This window comes from Chionomys nivalis, chromosome 6 (genome assembly GCF_950005125.1).
Source record: "Chionomys nivalis chromosome 6, mChiNiv1.1, whole genome shotgun sequence".
Classification (NCBI taxonomy): domain Eukaryota; kingdom Metazoa; phylum Chordata; class Mammalia; order Rodentia; family Cricetidae; genus Chionomys; species Chionomys nivalis.
Window position 1 is genome coordinate 52,913,090 of NC_080091.1, and position 14,690 is coordinate 52,927,779.

At 38.4% G+C, this 14,690-nt stretch overlaps 1 protein-coding gene across 5 annotated transcripts in view; it reads right to left on the reverse strand.

Moving 5' to 3' along the window:
* Positions 1-139: 139 nt before the first annotated feature.
* The window catches only part of Kcnip4 (potassium voltage-gated channel interacting protein 4), a 444,990-nt gene continuing 430,439 nt past the window's right edge, over positions 140-14,690 (reverse strand). For all 5 annotated transcript variants that reach the window (XM_057772069.1, XM_057772072.1, XM_057772068.1 and 2 more), the window contains exons 5-8: positions 6,490-6,597; positions 4,673-4,777; positions 3,949-4,011; positions 140-1,603 (exon numbers count right to left, since the gene is read on the reverse strand). In XM_057772069.1, coding sequence (XP_057628052.1) covers positions 1,556-1,603; positions 3,949-4,011; positions 4,673-4,777; positions 6,490-6,597 — 324 coding nt within the window. In that variant the 3' untranslated portion in view covers positions 140-1,555. The remainder of the gene's footprint in view (positions 1,604-3,948; positions 4,012-4,672; positions 4,778-6,489; positions 6,598-14,690) is intronic.

The window sequence follows — 14,690 nt, forward strand, 5'->3', positions numbered from 1 at the left end:
CTAGCAGCTGCGGGACCTCAGTCTTGCTTTGGGTTTTCTCTGTAGGCAGCACTATCCAAAGAGAGTGGCAGTCTAGTTTGGATCCAGTAGTTGAACTTGCTAGAACATAAAGACCTATAGCAGACACAATAGAGTAATAAACACTTTATTTTGCTTTTATTTTTCCGTTTGGGATACAAAATGTGCACATTGAGTTTACACAAACACACGATGGCAGATTTCAGTGTACATGTACTGTACTACTCTTAATTCCTACACTGGTGCTAGCAGGGCAGCTTTCAACATCCTATCTCTACACCAGAATAGATACCTGATTTATTGTTGCAGACAGTCGCAATTTTCTCCTCCTGTATCCTCTTGGTACTTGTGACATTTCTATGAAACAGGGAAGGTGTGTGTATCTATATAGTACTGTCGTGGCAGCTCTGCAGTTTTGCTTAAGATCACCGAAATGAATCTGAATCCCTTAAGCTCTATGATGTGCTAAATCATAATGCAATTCAGATGAACTGTTCAATGTTTGTATTCATTTTCTATAAGCCTTATATGTAATTTCCAATATGATAGAATCACTGGTGTTTTCAAAGAATATTTTACTTGATCTTCACTTCTGGTGACTTTGGGGCAGTCAAGGATTCTCTGTCCCTGAATGGCTTATAATAAACATGCTGTGAGATCATTAGGGTGTTTGGGGGTGACTAGAATTGCCCTTTGCTGCTGTTTGGGTTACTTGCTAAGAAGCATTACTAGGTAGTGGAGGACAGACATCCGGACCCTTTGCAAATCTGTAAACATCCTTGGATTGTTTGACACTTTAAATTTCTACTTCATGACACAGTACAAAACAGTCTACATATAAGATCAAACAGGTCCAAAGTAACATGGATTATATAGAGCCTTGACTTTAATATGGAAAAATTAATACATACTAAAATAATTTTGTTAGGTATATGCTAACATCTGACAATAAACTAAGTTTTTAGGTGTTTTTAAAAAATGCCAGATACATTAATGTCTTTAACATTGGCAGGTGGAGAAGCCATAGAAATTGGGACTGTGTTTTTGGTCTTTTTTAAATTGCAATAATCTTTGTTTATTTTTCAGTGTTAGATAATTCGAATTAAATGAAAGTTCATTGGCTTTCTGGAAATTAAGTACCGATGTAAATATTTTAGAAAACCATTTAAAATCCAGGACTGAATACATACAAACGAGTAGGAAAACCCACTTGTGTTTTAAAATCACTGGCCTGTGAAAGCCTCAGTACCACGTGGCTAAGGATCAAACTGTTCCAGATTCTGTGCCTTTTGAATAGCCTCAGAGAATGAAACGAGTTAGCATATTTCATGACCCCAGTGATGGTGCAGAGAAGATGCAGATTGGTAACTGGAAAACTTAAATCTGGGAGGGGGGGTTGTTTTATATTAAAACAAAGCTGTTTGCATAATCTGCTTCAGTGTACAGCTGAGCAATCTATGCTAGAAGTGGTGGCTCCAACTTGTGAGTGTGTAGAGTAGTTCACATTGGCCTCTTCAGCGGAGGATGTGCTGACACGTTAGATCACGTTTTCAAAGAGCTGCATGGAACGCATGATGTTTTCATCCTATATGGGAGAAAGAAGGATTTCATCTGCAGGGTTTATAATGGAAAGTACATCCTTAAGTATGGCCTATGTCCTTCTTGTGCTGCTTTGTGTTGGCCAATATATCTGTTCTTCATTCTATACAAATAACTACAAGGCTTTATTTTATACTTTCTTGAATATGTCTTTAGATATTTTATGTCTTGGTAGTAGACCAGGGTATTTCTCAAATGATGTCAGGATGCAAACAGTGAATGTGATGGCTAAGGTTGCCAGATTCTCAGTCTCTACAGTGCGAGACCGCCATTCTTAAACTACTATAAACCAATCTAATAACACCCCCCCCCCATGTGTGTGTGGCGAGCTTCAAGAGATTATCCAAGAACAGATGGGAACTTTGGCATTTTAGGTAGATTGCAAGTCAAAACACAGAAGGTATACAAATATTCATCTTCCAGGACAGAGAACAATCAGTATGCTTACAGGCATTTTACCTCTGTAGCTCTCAGTTATTGCTAACTCTGTATTTCCTGTAAGAGTCTTTAAAACTGAATAGTTTCTGAACAGCCAAGAAATGACTGGTTAGCAGAAACCATTGCACAGTGCATGGGTTCATCTTAGCCTGATTCTTAGAAATGAGCTCCAGGGACAGACTGGGCTCTTGAGAGGACTTCTGGTGAGACATTGTTTCACAGTAAACACTGCTGGAAAGCCATTTGTATTGGTGTGTAACTGCTGGAGCACTGGTGCTTTCATTGCCTCAACGTTAGTTATGACACCACCAAGAGGGTTGATGTCACCACTTCAAATCTTTCAGAGATGTTGACTTTGAAAGGTGAGTTGAGAAACAAGCAGGCATCAGGAAAAGTTGAAGGGGGGAGGGGGGACCACCAGCAAATGTGTCTCCATGCTGATAATTATGGCCGTCCCCATGCATGAAGTTGAATCACTCTAGGTGAGCTAAGTCTAGATTTCCAGGGAGCACATAACTGTTAGATTTTTCTAAGAATTATTTCCTCTTTGTTTTTATAAGTGAGGACAATTATTGGGTTCAACCAAAATGTTCCCTTTTGTCCATGTTTATTAAATCAGTGATACCTTGCAGAAGACCTGAATTTGATCTCTGAAACTCAAAGTTTCAGAAAGGAAAAGGAAGAACAAACTCCTGCAAGTTGTCCTTTAGCCTTCAAATATGTGTCATGGCATGTTCTTTCCTCACAACATACATACACAGAAAGAAATTTGAAATTGAAAAAAGACCAATTCAAGCTTCCATAGTGTGTTGGCACTGGATTTCTAATGCTATGAAGACACAATAAATAAACATGTTTTAAATGAACTATGTATTGGAAAGAGTAAAGTTTTATGATATGGGATTTCCTTCTGTATACTGAGAATATTTTTTATTACCATTGGTTAATAAAGAAGCTGATTCAGCCTATAGCAGGGCAGAATATAGCCAGGTTGGAAGAGAGATATATAGGGAGTGCTCAGAGAGACATCATGTAGTTGCCGATGGAGACAGATTCCGCAAAACCTTACCAGTAAACCACAAGCCTTGTGGGAAAATACAAAATAATAGAAATGTGTTAATTTAAGATATAAGAGTTAGTTAATAAGAATCCCAAGCTATTGGCCAAGCAGTGTTGTAATTACTATAGCTTCTGTGTGATTATTCAGTTCTGGGCAGCTGGGAAACAAACAAGCAGTCTCTGCCTACAGTTTTATTCTTTCATTATATGTGTATACATCTGCGTGTAGGTACGTGAACGCAGGCATGCACGTGCCTGCAGAGTCCAGAGGAGGGTCTCAGATTCCATGGCCCTGGACTTTCAGACCATTGTGAGATTCCTGACTTTGATGATGGGAACCAAACTTTGGAACTCTAAAGGGAACAGCAAACACTCTTAACTACCGAACCACCTCTCCAGCTTCTGAAGCAGTAATTTAAATCTATGGTTTTGATTTTTTTTTCAAGACAGGGTTTCTTTGTGTAGCCTTAGCTGTGCTGTAACTCCCTCTGTATACCAGGCTGGGTTTGAACTCTTAGAGATCTGTCTGCCTCTGCCTCCCAAATGCTGGGATAAAGGCGTGCACCACCATCGCATGACATCTATGTTTTTGTTTATCAGAAATGAGTAACCTCTAAAGGTTTCCAGAAACAAAGGGACGATGTACGTAATTTTCACCTCAGGATAGGCAATCTATCAAATTGAATGTGCGCAGAAGTCTGTTTCCATGTGAGAAGATTGTCTTGTTACTGTGCTCAGCTTCTACAGTTGATTTCTATTTTGCTTTCTTCCCATTGGCTGTGCCCACTGTAGCTGATGCTAACAAAAGGGAGAGTTTTTTTTTTCCTTACTTACTTTTTGGCAACTTTCAATGAACTCATCTATGGTAACAACACCATCTTTATTTTTGTCCATCTTCTGTTGAGAAAGAAAAGAACAAAGCATTGTATTGGATGACCTTTTGATGTTCTCCCCATACCCAGTCGAGTGGCACAGATAAGAATGTAGCACATGTTATGTTATGTTATGTTATGTTATGTTATGTTATGTTATGTTATGTTATGTTATGTGGGACAATTCCATGCTAGGAGGAGCTAGTGACTTCCTACAATGGTGGGGCCAAGTCATCATAGGTTGTATCCTTTTCCACACAATGTGAAGCATGGATCATCTAAACTGATTTCTAAATAAAACAGAGTTCATATAGTTTGTGGAAATGCAGAGTCTTGACTTTTCCTTCTATAAAATGGGAGAGTAGTACTGAGAATTTATTTTTAAGGTTATTGTGGGAACTGCATGACAGCAGTTATGAAACAGAATGGCTTAGTCAGGATAAAGTGGCTCTTCTGCAGTTACAATTTTCTTTAATAATGAATTCAAAAGCCCAAAATATGAAATTAAGATACTATGTGTCCTATTGTTCTGTCTCTGTGAATAAACATTTTCCTTTCCATTTTGTCTCTGTGAATCAACATTCTTCTTTCCATTTTTTTTTTCTCGTCAAGGTGCTTTGCAAGTATTAGAAAATCTATTCATAGCTGTCTTCCCTCCCGCCTTCCCTCGCATCTCTCGTTCCCACCTGGAAAAATGTCTCCACATGCTGTCGGGGAGCGTCTTCCTTGAGGACAGGATATGTGCATTTCCCCATCATGTCATATATTGCTTTCATTATGTCCAGCATTTCCTGAAATGGAAAGGCACTCATGTGAGGCTGCACACCAAGTGAAGAAGCACATCCAGATGCATTAGGAGATTTTATTCCGTTCACTTGTTTCTTAAATTCTTTCTGAGGTGCCTTTTAGTTTGCCAGAAGCCAACAGCCCCAAAGCAGTGGAATCTAAATGTAACAATCGACTGAGAGATTTCAGTTTTGCAATGAAGTAGATTCCTATGTATCTCACTTGGTTGGGAAAGGAATAGTCTGATTTAATGTGTTTTCAAAAGATACATAGACTTTGTTTTACTGGACTATTACACATTTATTGATTACTACTTATTAGAAATATTTTGCCTTTAAAACTAAAACTAAGTACTAATTATAAGTAATTAGTAAAGTCCCTGGAGACTTTTTTATGTTTATCACTTTTTCCTAATTTTGCTTTAACTGAAGAAGTCACACAAATTCAAATATTTTGACTAGGAAGCACCTTAACATTTCATTAGCTTTTAAATTAAAATCTATTTTTGCCATGTCATTTTAATCTTCTAAGACAATAATAATATCTAGTTTCTTAAATACTTAGATTTATTATCTGACATGAAACCCATCTTAGATTCAGCAGATGATACAGTTCTATTCATATTTAGTTTTTATAGTATGTATTATATAATAAAGCAGTTTGTAAAAATAAATGAAACTTTAAAAGGTGTCTGTAACATAGATAAATAGTAAGATATAAGTAAGCTGTAGGCAGAGTTGATGAGCTGTATTAAACATAGAAAGGGATAGAACATTAGCACTGTGTTCAGTTCTCAGCATTGCAGCAAACAAAAGAATGGTTCAATTAGGAAGAGCTAAAATTCTTCATGTCCTCTAGGTTCCTTGATGTTCTTGAGGTACCTAGGCAGTGGATATTCGTGCTATGCTAAATCTGGAAGAAGCACATCTACTCATGAAGCTTAGCACTCCTTGATGATACCTAATCTTTCTCCATGTATCCTTGGTCACTAACCAAGCAGTGGCACCCTGTCACACAGAGTCTGTATCCCGTAAAGCATGTTCATGTCACTGGTCCTGAGTACCTTATCTCAAATGGGACTGTTTGTTCAAGCCCTCACTCTGGGGAAGATAGCAATGCAGAGAGAAATAATAGGCCTTGTGACCCTTAAGTATGCCCATGCTCCCAGCAGAATGTTCTTTCAATCTTATGAGCATCCTACACAAAGCGTGACTACCTTCCCTCATCCCTTATCTTCTGTTGTTTTAAATCAGCAAACCATTTTAATTTGCGAATGCCACATTATTAGCATACCTCCAGTTCTTTTTGTTGAGCACAACGTTGTCCTGATTCACCCCCAAACAAGGGAAATACCTGACAGCCATTGGGTGGTATACCTTTGGTGGCTGTTGATTTTCTGAAACCATTGGCCTCCAAACTGCAGTCTACCTACAGAAGACCTCTGCCACTCCCAAGGATCCTGACTTTGCCCCATATTATCAACAGAAAAAAGGGAGTGTAATATTGATATGTTTCATGTTTTCTTTGGAGGTTTACTACAAATGAGTTCTATCTGTTACATTTTTATTAGAATGTATCCCATTTCTACCCAACATATCACAAATTAGTTTTGATTTCGTAAAACGTGACTTTTAAAGTAATCATTGAAATTGTCTAATACTCTGAAGTTAATCAAAACTATCTCAGAGGATACTTAAATTGGTGTGCCATCTCTTACTTCTTTAGTGATGTAGCCATCTTTGTTTATATCATACAAATTAAATGCCCAGTTGAGTTTTTCTTGTACTGTCCCCCGAAGCAAAATGGAAAGACCTTTGATGAAATCCTAAAATGAAATTAAAATAGAATTTAGAATATGGTAAAATTCCCTCTTAAATGATCATAGCAAAATTAACAACCCTCTGGATTTTGAACGTGTTTCCAGTGTATTTTTAATCTTCAGTTCCTAAAGTTCTTTGTAAGTATGAACTGTACCGTACCCTTTAACATTTTCATCTAATTAGCAACTGAGTTAAATTAACCATGGCACTGGAAATTATACCTTTATACGTGAGTACCTAGACAGCAGAGCATGCACACACACACACACACACACACACACACACACACACTTTAAAAGAAGAAATAATATTCATGAGTAAGAAATGCAGGTTTTCCATAAGAAACAAATAATCTGTACTCTTTAAGTAGAAGTCAAGTTATAATTGGCATTTGGACAGTTGTGAAAAAAAACTGGAGCCACAGTGAGTGGATTCAAACTAGCATCCTTTATCTCTAATTTCATATTCATAAAAATGAGGATAATATCTGCCTCATAAAGATTTTACAATGATTGAAAGGGTCCTTGTAGACCCTTTTAACAGTCCTTGTAGAGGGCATTGGCCATGAAGCTGTTTTTACTCTGGAATTTTCAGCTAATGTTTAAATGGATTTGTTTACAGGGAAAGGGATCCAGGTTAACCTGAGAAAATTCTCGTGTATTTGTTGTTATATGAAGTAAATATTACAATGTAATAAACTCTTGGAGTCACAGTCTCCTCTTAGAAATGAAAAAGTGCGGGGAAATCCAGAGGTTACCCTTTGGGTGAACTTGAATTCTCTCTCCTTTTCTGCATTCCATCATTTTACAGCTGTTTTCCTGTGCTGGGTTTTACATAGTGTTTTTCTTTCTTTGGTGGTACCTTTGGAGCTGTTAGCATACATACAGCTCACAAATTAAGATTTATGTAAGAAAGCTGGTGGAAAGTTCTCCCCTTCCCAAACCGAAATTAGCCATTTCTTTTTCAACAATTTTTTGTGACTATGTATATTTATTTATTTGCATTCTCCTTTTCTTTAAATAAATGGTAGCTTAAAATGCCATTCTGTACTTAATTTTGTTTCAACTTGTCCACAATGAAATATTGAAAGAGAGTCCTTTGAACACAATGAGAACTCTTGTTGCTTGCCTTCTTAATAAAGTGGGTATTCCATTTGGATATATATATATATATATATATATATATATATATATATATATAGAGAGAGAGAGAGAGAGAGAGAGAGAGAGAGAAGAGAGAGAGAGAGAGAGACAGGGTTTCTCTGTAGCTTTGGAGCCTGTCCTGGAACTAGCTCTTATCGATCAGGCTGGCCTCGAACTCACAGAGATCCGCCCGCCTCTGCCTCCCAAGTGCTGGGATTAAGTGTGCGCCACCACCGCCCAGCTTTGGATATGTTTCTATTAGTGTTTCCTGCACCAACAGATAAACCCAACATCATCCCTGTCTCTAGTGATAGAACAAATCTGCCCAAGACCACCAGATTTGAGGCTGACATTATTACTGAACCTAGTCCAAGTCTAAGTGATTCTGAGGTTCTTGGACTCTTCTAAGGAATGTTAACCAGGTTAAAGGTGCTCTTCCATGTATGACAGGAAGTTAGTCACAAAGTTCAAGGGCTGTTGGTGGCATCTTGCTGTCAAACTGGGCCACCCTCAATGTGCAGTTAGAGCCATTTCTGGCCTTTTCATTCCTTTGAGCCAATAAAGACCACACTGTTGTCTTCTGTTATTATATGATTTCTAGTCTTATTAGGGAAAGCACTCCTTTTTTGCATACATTCCTCTTAAGTTCTAAGTATCTTGAACAGGCTTACACTAAACAGTGGTTATGACCGAAGGTTCCTGCCCTAACTCTGTCACAGGGAAGGGGAGAACAAAACAGCCCAGGAGTAAAACTCTTTTATTATTATTATTATAAACTAGCTAGAGATAAACCATTCCCAACAGTACTACTGCTCTCTAGCCTGTATTATGAAAATGCCTAAGGGGAGAAGAAGTAGAAACTACAGCCAACTCCCTCAATTTCCCTGGTCAGTTTCTGCTGGATGTGTGTAAATGTCTCTAATTCTCAATTTGATGATCCTACTTTCCTGGTGTTACTGGTCCTCCTTATACTTGAACACCTTGCCCAAGGAGACACTGTTTTGTCCAGGGTTCTTTACCAGGAAATTCAGTCTTTAAGAGACTTCCTCAGCTGATTTCTGCTGGAGGCTTTTAGAGCCCAATTTGATAATATTTTGATATTCTCTCTCTCTCTCTCTCTCTCTCTCTCTCTCTCTCTCTCTCTCTCTCTCTCTCTCTCTCTCTCTCTCCATATTTGGCTTACTATATACTTGATAAACCCATCCATAACCCAAAGTACAACTATTGTAGACCCTTCTCTAGAAGACAGAGAGCTAGGGCTGACGTAGTAAGAACCTAGTCCCGCTCAGCGGAGCTCTTTCTCTTCCATCTGACATCCCTTTACTCAGTCTCCGGGCAGTTGCTGACTATTTCCTGAGCTTTAGTCATTCTTTCTTCTATCAGCCAAAGACCACCCTGACTGAGAATAACCCATCTGGAGGCGGATGCAACAAAGTCCAGATAGGAAACAGTAAATGACTCGCTAAAGGTTACAGAGGTGACAGACTAGGCACAGGAAGTTATTAAGACATTCTTGTGTGTGTTGTAACTTGTTTTCTTCATCTTGGACATCCTGTCATTGCTCAGAGCCAGGGTGGCCATGCTGCTGGGCAGTGTGTTCAGTCTGCACAAGTTCCAGGCTGCCGCACAACACCCTGCCTACCCAACCGGGCAACGTATTCCACCATTGACCGTACCCTGCTCTCACACTTATCTCTGCCGACTCTAGTTCCACTTCTCTTCACGGAGCTTGCACCGCTCTATCTTTTCCACCTCTTCACTGCATATCCGTTTGATGTAAAGACATTGGAAACTGCAGTGTATAATATACTGTATAATATGCAAGCAGCTTAACTTCATTTCATTTCAACCAGTCATTGGCCTGGTTCAAGGTTTTGAAGCACTGTAAATACCGGACCATCACTGAGATTCATCTCATATGTACTGCTCTTGTCCAGAGTCAGAGTGATCTTGTAGCTAGGCAGGGAATGAGGGGGCAGGTTCCCTGAGAGCTCCAGGCTGCCACACATCTCTGCTTCTGTGCTTGGCCTGCAAGCAGTACCACTGCCCATGCTCTCAGTCTCCCAGCAGGGCAAGCCGGGTGGGCTACAGCCACAGCAGCTTCATTCTGGGGCGGGCCCTATTCGTAATGACAGCTGATTCTGCAGGACAAGCTCCTTTGTGTACTCTAGTAGCTCGTGGATGGAGTCATTATTGGGTTGAACCTACTCAAAGTGCTGGATCTGAGACTGGGTGGTAGCAGAGTTGATCAACCTGCTTGGGCCTTCCAGGCGTCATCTGCCTGCGTGGGCCTTCCAGGTGGAGTCATATCTTTTTAAATAATAGTGCCTTGGAAAGTGATTATAGCTATACTAAATTAAATTAGAAACTATTTGATTTAACCTTTCTGGCGGCCTTTAAGCGTTTGATAAATGTTAAACAATATTCATAAATATGTGTACAATAAATACAATTACAAATATAATCCCTAATATAAAGAAGGCTGTACTGAAAAATCCCGTAAGCACCGATAAGTCTAACATCTACTAATATTAAATATTTCCATTCTGCATTTTTTCACATATATCTGAGCCATACATATGATCTTAAATGCATTATAGATATTGGATATATTTTATTCTATATGCATATGTTATAGGATTACATATGCACATTATATCATTGTTGCATTTATATCAGCATTTTAATATTGACTAATATCACATGTTATTTGGCACTTTTATATTTTTATTTAATATTACAAATATTTTGTCATATCACTGAAAATCTTTCATGACCTCTTTGAAGTAACTATATGGTTGACTCATAAAAATGTATCATATTTACAAAACAGGAATAATTTTATGCTTTGATATAATAGTTTAATCAATGACTTCTGAACATTTTGAACCACAATAAGAATCACATTGAAAGCAGTTATTTTTTTTTTTAAGATTTCTTTTTTACTCTGTGATGTGGAGTTTTTCCTACACGAATGTCTGTGCCTTTAAAGGCCGGAAGTTGGAACTGGATCCCCTGGAACTGGAGCTACAGAGAGTTGTGAGTTGCCAGGTGGGTGTTGAGAATTGAACCCCTTGTCCTGTAGAAGAGCAACCCATGCTCTTAAATGCAGAATCATCGCTCCAGCCCCCAGGAATCATATTTTAAATGGTAATCCACCACCACCCGGAGAGATACAAACACACATTAATGGAAATGTAATTTTATGCAACCATGGACCTGAACTTGAAGTTATCATGATGATAGCCTTCATTTTTCTCTCACTATTTTTCTAAAATGTTATGGTCACTGAACTCTAATTTCTGTACCTCCATGGCTTCATTTGAAGCTTGCATGCTGCGCAGTGATATGGATAGAAAACAACTCATTTTGTTACTTCCTATTGTTGAATATGTAAATTAATTAAAATATTTCTTTTTAGAAATGATTCTGCAGCAAACTTTTTTCCCTTTTTCCCAAAATTCTGTCTCATTTTCCTAAGGAAGAAGAATTAGTGGGTAAGTGACCCTAAGATACAGAAATTTAATGTAATAATGATGAGACATTGTTACTTTGAGGACTATCTGGCTCAGCAGTCCCCTGTGTTAGCAAATGCCAGCTGCTCATGTCACCCGAGGAATGCACACTGTGCTGCTATTCACTTTATAGATGGGTGCTCAGGGCTGTGACAAAAATCACAGCACTGAGCTTGGAACAGAGGTGTTGGAAGCAGAAACAGACTTCTGGTTCAAATTCCAGTCTTCCCTTTTAGTTTGAACTGAGGTCAAGGCCTGTGGTCATGTAGAACATCAAGCTACCAATATGAGCCTCACCGTCATTGCTGTCTTTGTAGGAAAGAATTGTGGGGTGATGTGAAGGGGGAGCTCCAGTCCACTTCAGTCTCTGACGAGTAGCATTGAAGAACAGCTAGAGGTGTCAGTGTTTTTTGAGACAGGGTTCCTCAGTGTAGCACTGGCTGTCTTGGAATTCACCTGATAAACAGTCTGGCCTCAAACTCACAGAGATCCACCTGTCTCTGCTTCCCGAGTGCTAAGATTAAAGGCATGCACCACCACTGCCTGGCAGAAATTCATAACTGTTTACACCAGTTATAATAAACATATTAGAAAAGGGGTCTCTGAAAAGTCAGCAGAATCAGTTTGTGTATTTACGTGCAGATATAAATGCTATTGGATGGTAGGAGTGGCCTAAAGAGGCCGTCAAATAGGTGTATGTCCAGGGTTACAACCTCACCTGACAGCCACAGATACTGACTTCAGATTGTGGAGACTGAACAGATTGTAACCAGGACCCTTGACCTTACTAGCACTGAAAATTTTTCATGTGGCATAATTTTCTGTTTTTTAAGATGCATATTTTAGTCTCAACAGTTTTAAATAGAGGTAAGTTAAAGTGCCAGTAGAGCCAAGAGAAACATTTCTTCCTGACTATACTACAACAGTATGAGCATCAGGATAAGTGGGCTCACACAGGCTTTTAATGCAAGATATAAAATAAACATCCACGAGCCCACAGTAATATAAATAAGTGTTGCAATTATTTATTTCTGCCTGGAGATGGAAGGACAGATTGTCCATGTAGAATTCCAAATAACTAAGTTACCTCCTCTGCTTCCCTTCATGCGCAATGATTTCTTTCTAATGAGCATTGTTTTGCAATTGGGGAGATACTGTACTACAAAACCTAACAAATACTGTTTTAGGCAGTCAAACAAGGTCAACATCTACTCTCATGAATCATTTGGACAGTCTGAACTCACTCTACATGATAAAATAGCCTTCTCCCTCTCCACTCCTCATTTCCCAAACCAATAACCCCAATGTAATCAAGAGAGAACCATCATAGAAATCTGAAGGAAGGTATTCTACCAAATGCCTGAGTAATACCTCCTCAAAATTTTCAAGATGGTTACAAACAAGGCAAGCCTAAGATGCTTTCAGCATTAGCAAGAATCTAAGGCGACATTATGTCTAAATCAAATGTGGCCAGGGATAAATAAAATGTAATCCTAAATGGGGTACTTGGGTCAGAAAAAGGACATCCAGGAAAACCCAAGGAAATCTGAATATAGCATGGAATTTAGTTAATAATAATGTGTTCATATTCCTTAACTGGACCAAGAATGTTCTATTAACCTATGATATAAAAAAGAGGTACTGCATGTCATATGGGATTTCTGTGCTACCTGCATTTGTATGTAAGTGCAAAACATGGATAATATTAAGCAGTTATTATAAAATGAGTTATAAAAAAGAGATTGGTCATCAGACCATGGGAACAGTTACAGATATTTATTATATGTATACTTTTCTTCACTGTTATACTCTGTTGGTTCCAAAATTTTAGGGACTATGAAGGCCTTGGCCACAAGAGAGTCACAGGACATGTAGTTGGAGGTTACAGAAAGTGGAGGGGAAAGCATCTGGGCCATAAAGTGCTGGACCTCTGATGTTAAGAAATGAGGAAGCTGGAGTGATGAGGTGACAAGAAAAGTTAGACTGCGGTAGCAGGGCCTCAGTTCTGGGGAATCCACAGAATGTTTGCCCAGGTGAGGAACCCTCACATTGAAAACAGGTGGGCTCTACAGAAATTAGTTCTAAATGTGGGGGATGCAGCTTTCACCAAGACAAGCATTTCTTCCTATTTTCTTCACTTCTGCCTCTACTGAAGGGTATTTGCCACATAGTGTGCTTGATGGATATTTGTTGAATGAATGAATGAAGTTGAACAATTTCTAGAGATGCCTTCAGAGAGACCAGAGGCTCCTGAAATGACCAGAAAACAATGATAGAATTCTGTACACGGAAGAATCTCTCTCTCTCTCTCTCTCTCTCTCTCTCTCTCTCTCTCTCTCTCTCTCTCTGTGTGTGTGTGTGTGTGTAAATGAAAGCCAAATATGAAAAAAATAGATAAAATGGAATTTTATAGCAATGGAAAACATTGACTAATAATGCCCTCCTGACATTTCAAAGAAAATAGCTATGCCATTTAATAAAGTGGCACATCTAGAATGTTTTCTATAAACTTAACTGATTATTTTGTCAGCACTGAATAACAGAGCTATGAGTTTGAGGTAATGCCTCCACTGCCTAACTCCAGGGGGTGCCACTCATATTTCTTTCCGCGTGAATTGAGCTGTCTGCAAACACCATTTTCTTTCAGCTCCAACTCATCAAATACGTGTAGTAGCAATTGTACCTATTTCAGAATTATTACGACAGAACAAACACTTAAACTCAATTTCAATAACATGAACAATCTGGGAAATTCTCAGCAATATGAATTATCTCAAGGTGATAATGGTAGAACTGGTGATTTGGTAGAATGAACTGCAATAGGCTGCCTGAATTGCAAAATAGCAAAAAAAAATTATTTGGTATGTTATAGGAAAGTATGCCAACTGCTCTTTAAGACCTCAGGTTTTAAAGGCTTTGCTCGAGATGAGTAGGATTCACCCCTGATTCCCAATCACTTGTCTAAATGACCGAAAAAAGTTGGTCTATCATATAATTGGGTTTGTTGTCTCTAACACATAGCAAAGAGTCCAATCTTTCATTTTTTACTGTAGTTATTTAAAAATTATGAACTTAAAAATACGTTTTGGGAGCGTGGAAGAAGAGCTGAAAGTTAGTGCTAAAATCTATTTTGGTGAATCCTTGTGCCAAAAGTAAATGAACATGCCTTTCTTTCTTTCTTTCTTTCTTTCTTTCTTTCTTTCTTTCTTTCTTTCTTTCTTTCTATCTATCTTTCTTTCTTTGTTTCTTTCTTTCTTTCCTTCCTTCCTTCCTTCCTTCCTTCCTTCCTTCTTTCTTTCTTTCTTTCTATCTATCTATCTTCCATCTATCTATCTATCTATCTATCTATCTTCTATTTATATGTCTATTGTCTATCTATATCTTTCTGTCTGTCTATCATTTTTTGTCTTCTATCTATCTCTATATATCAATCTATCTATA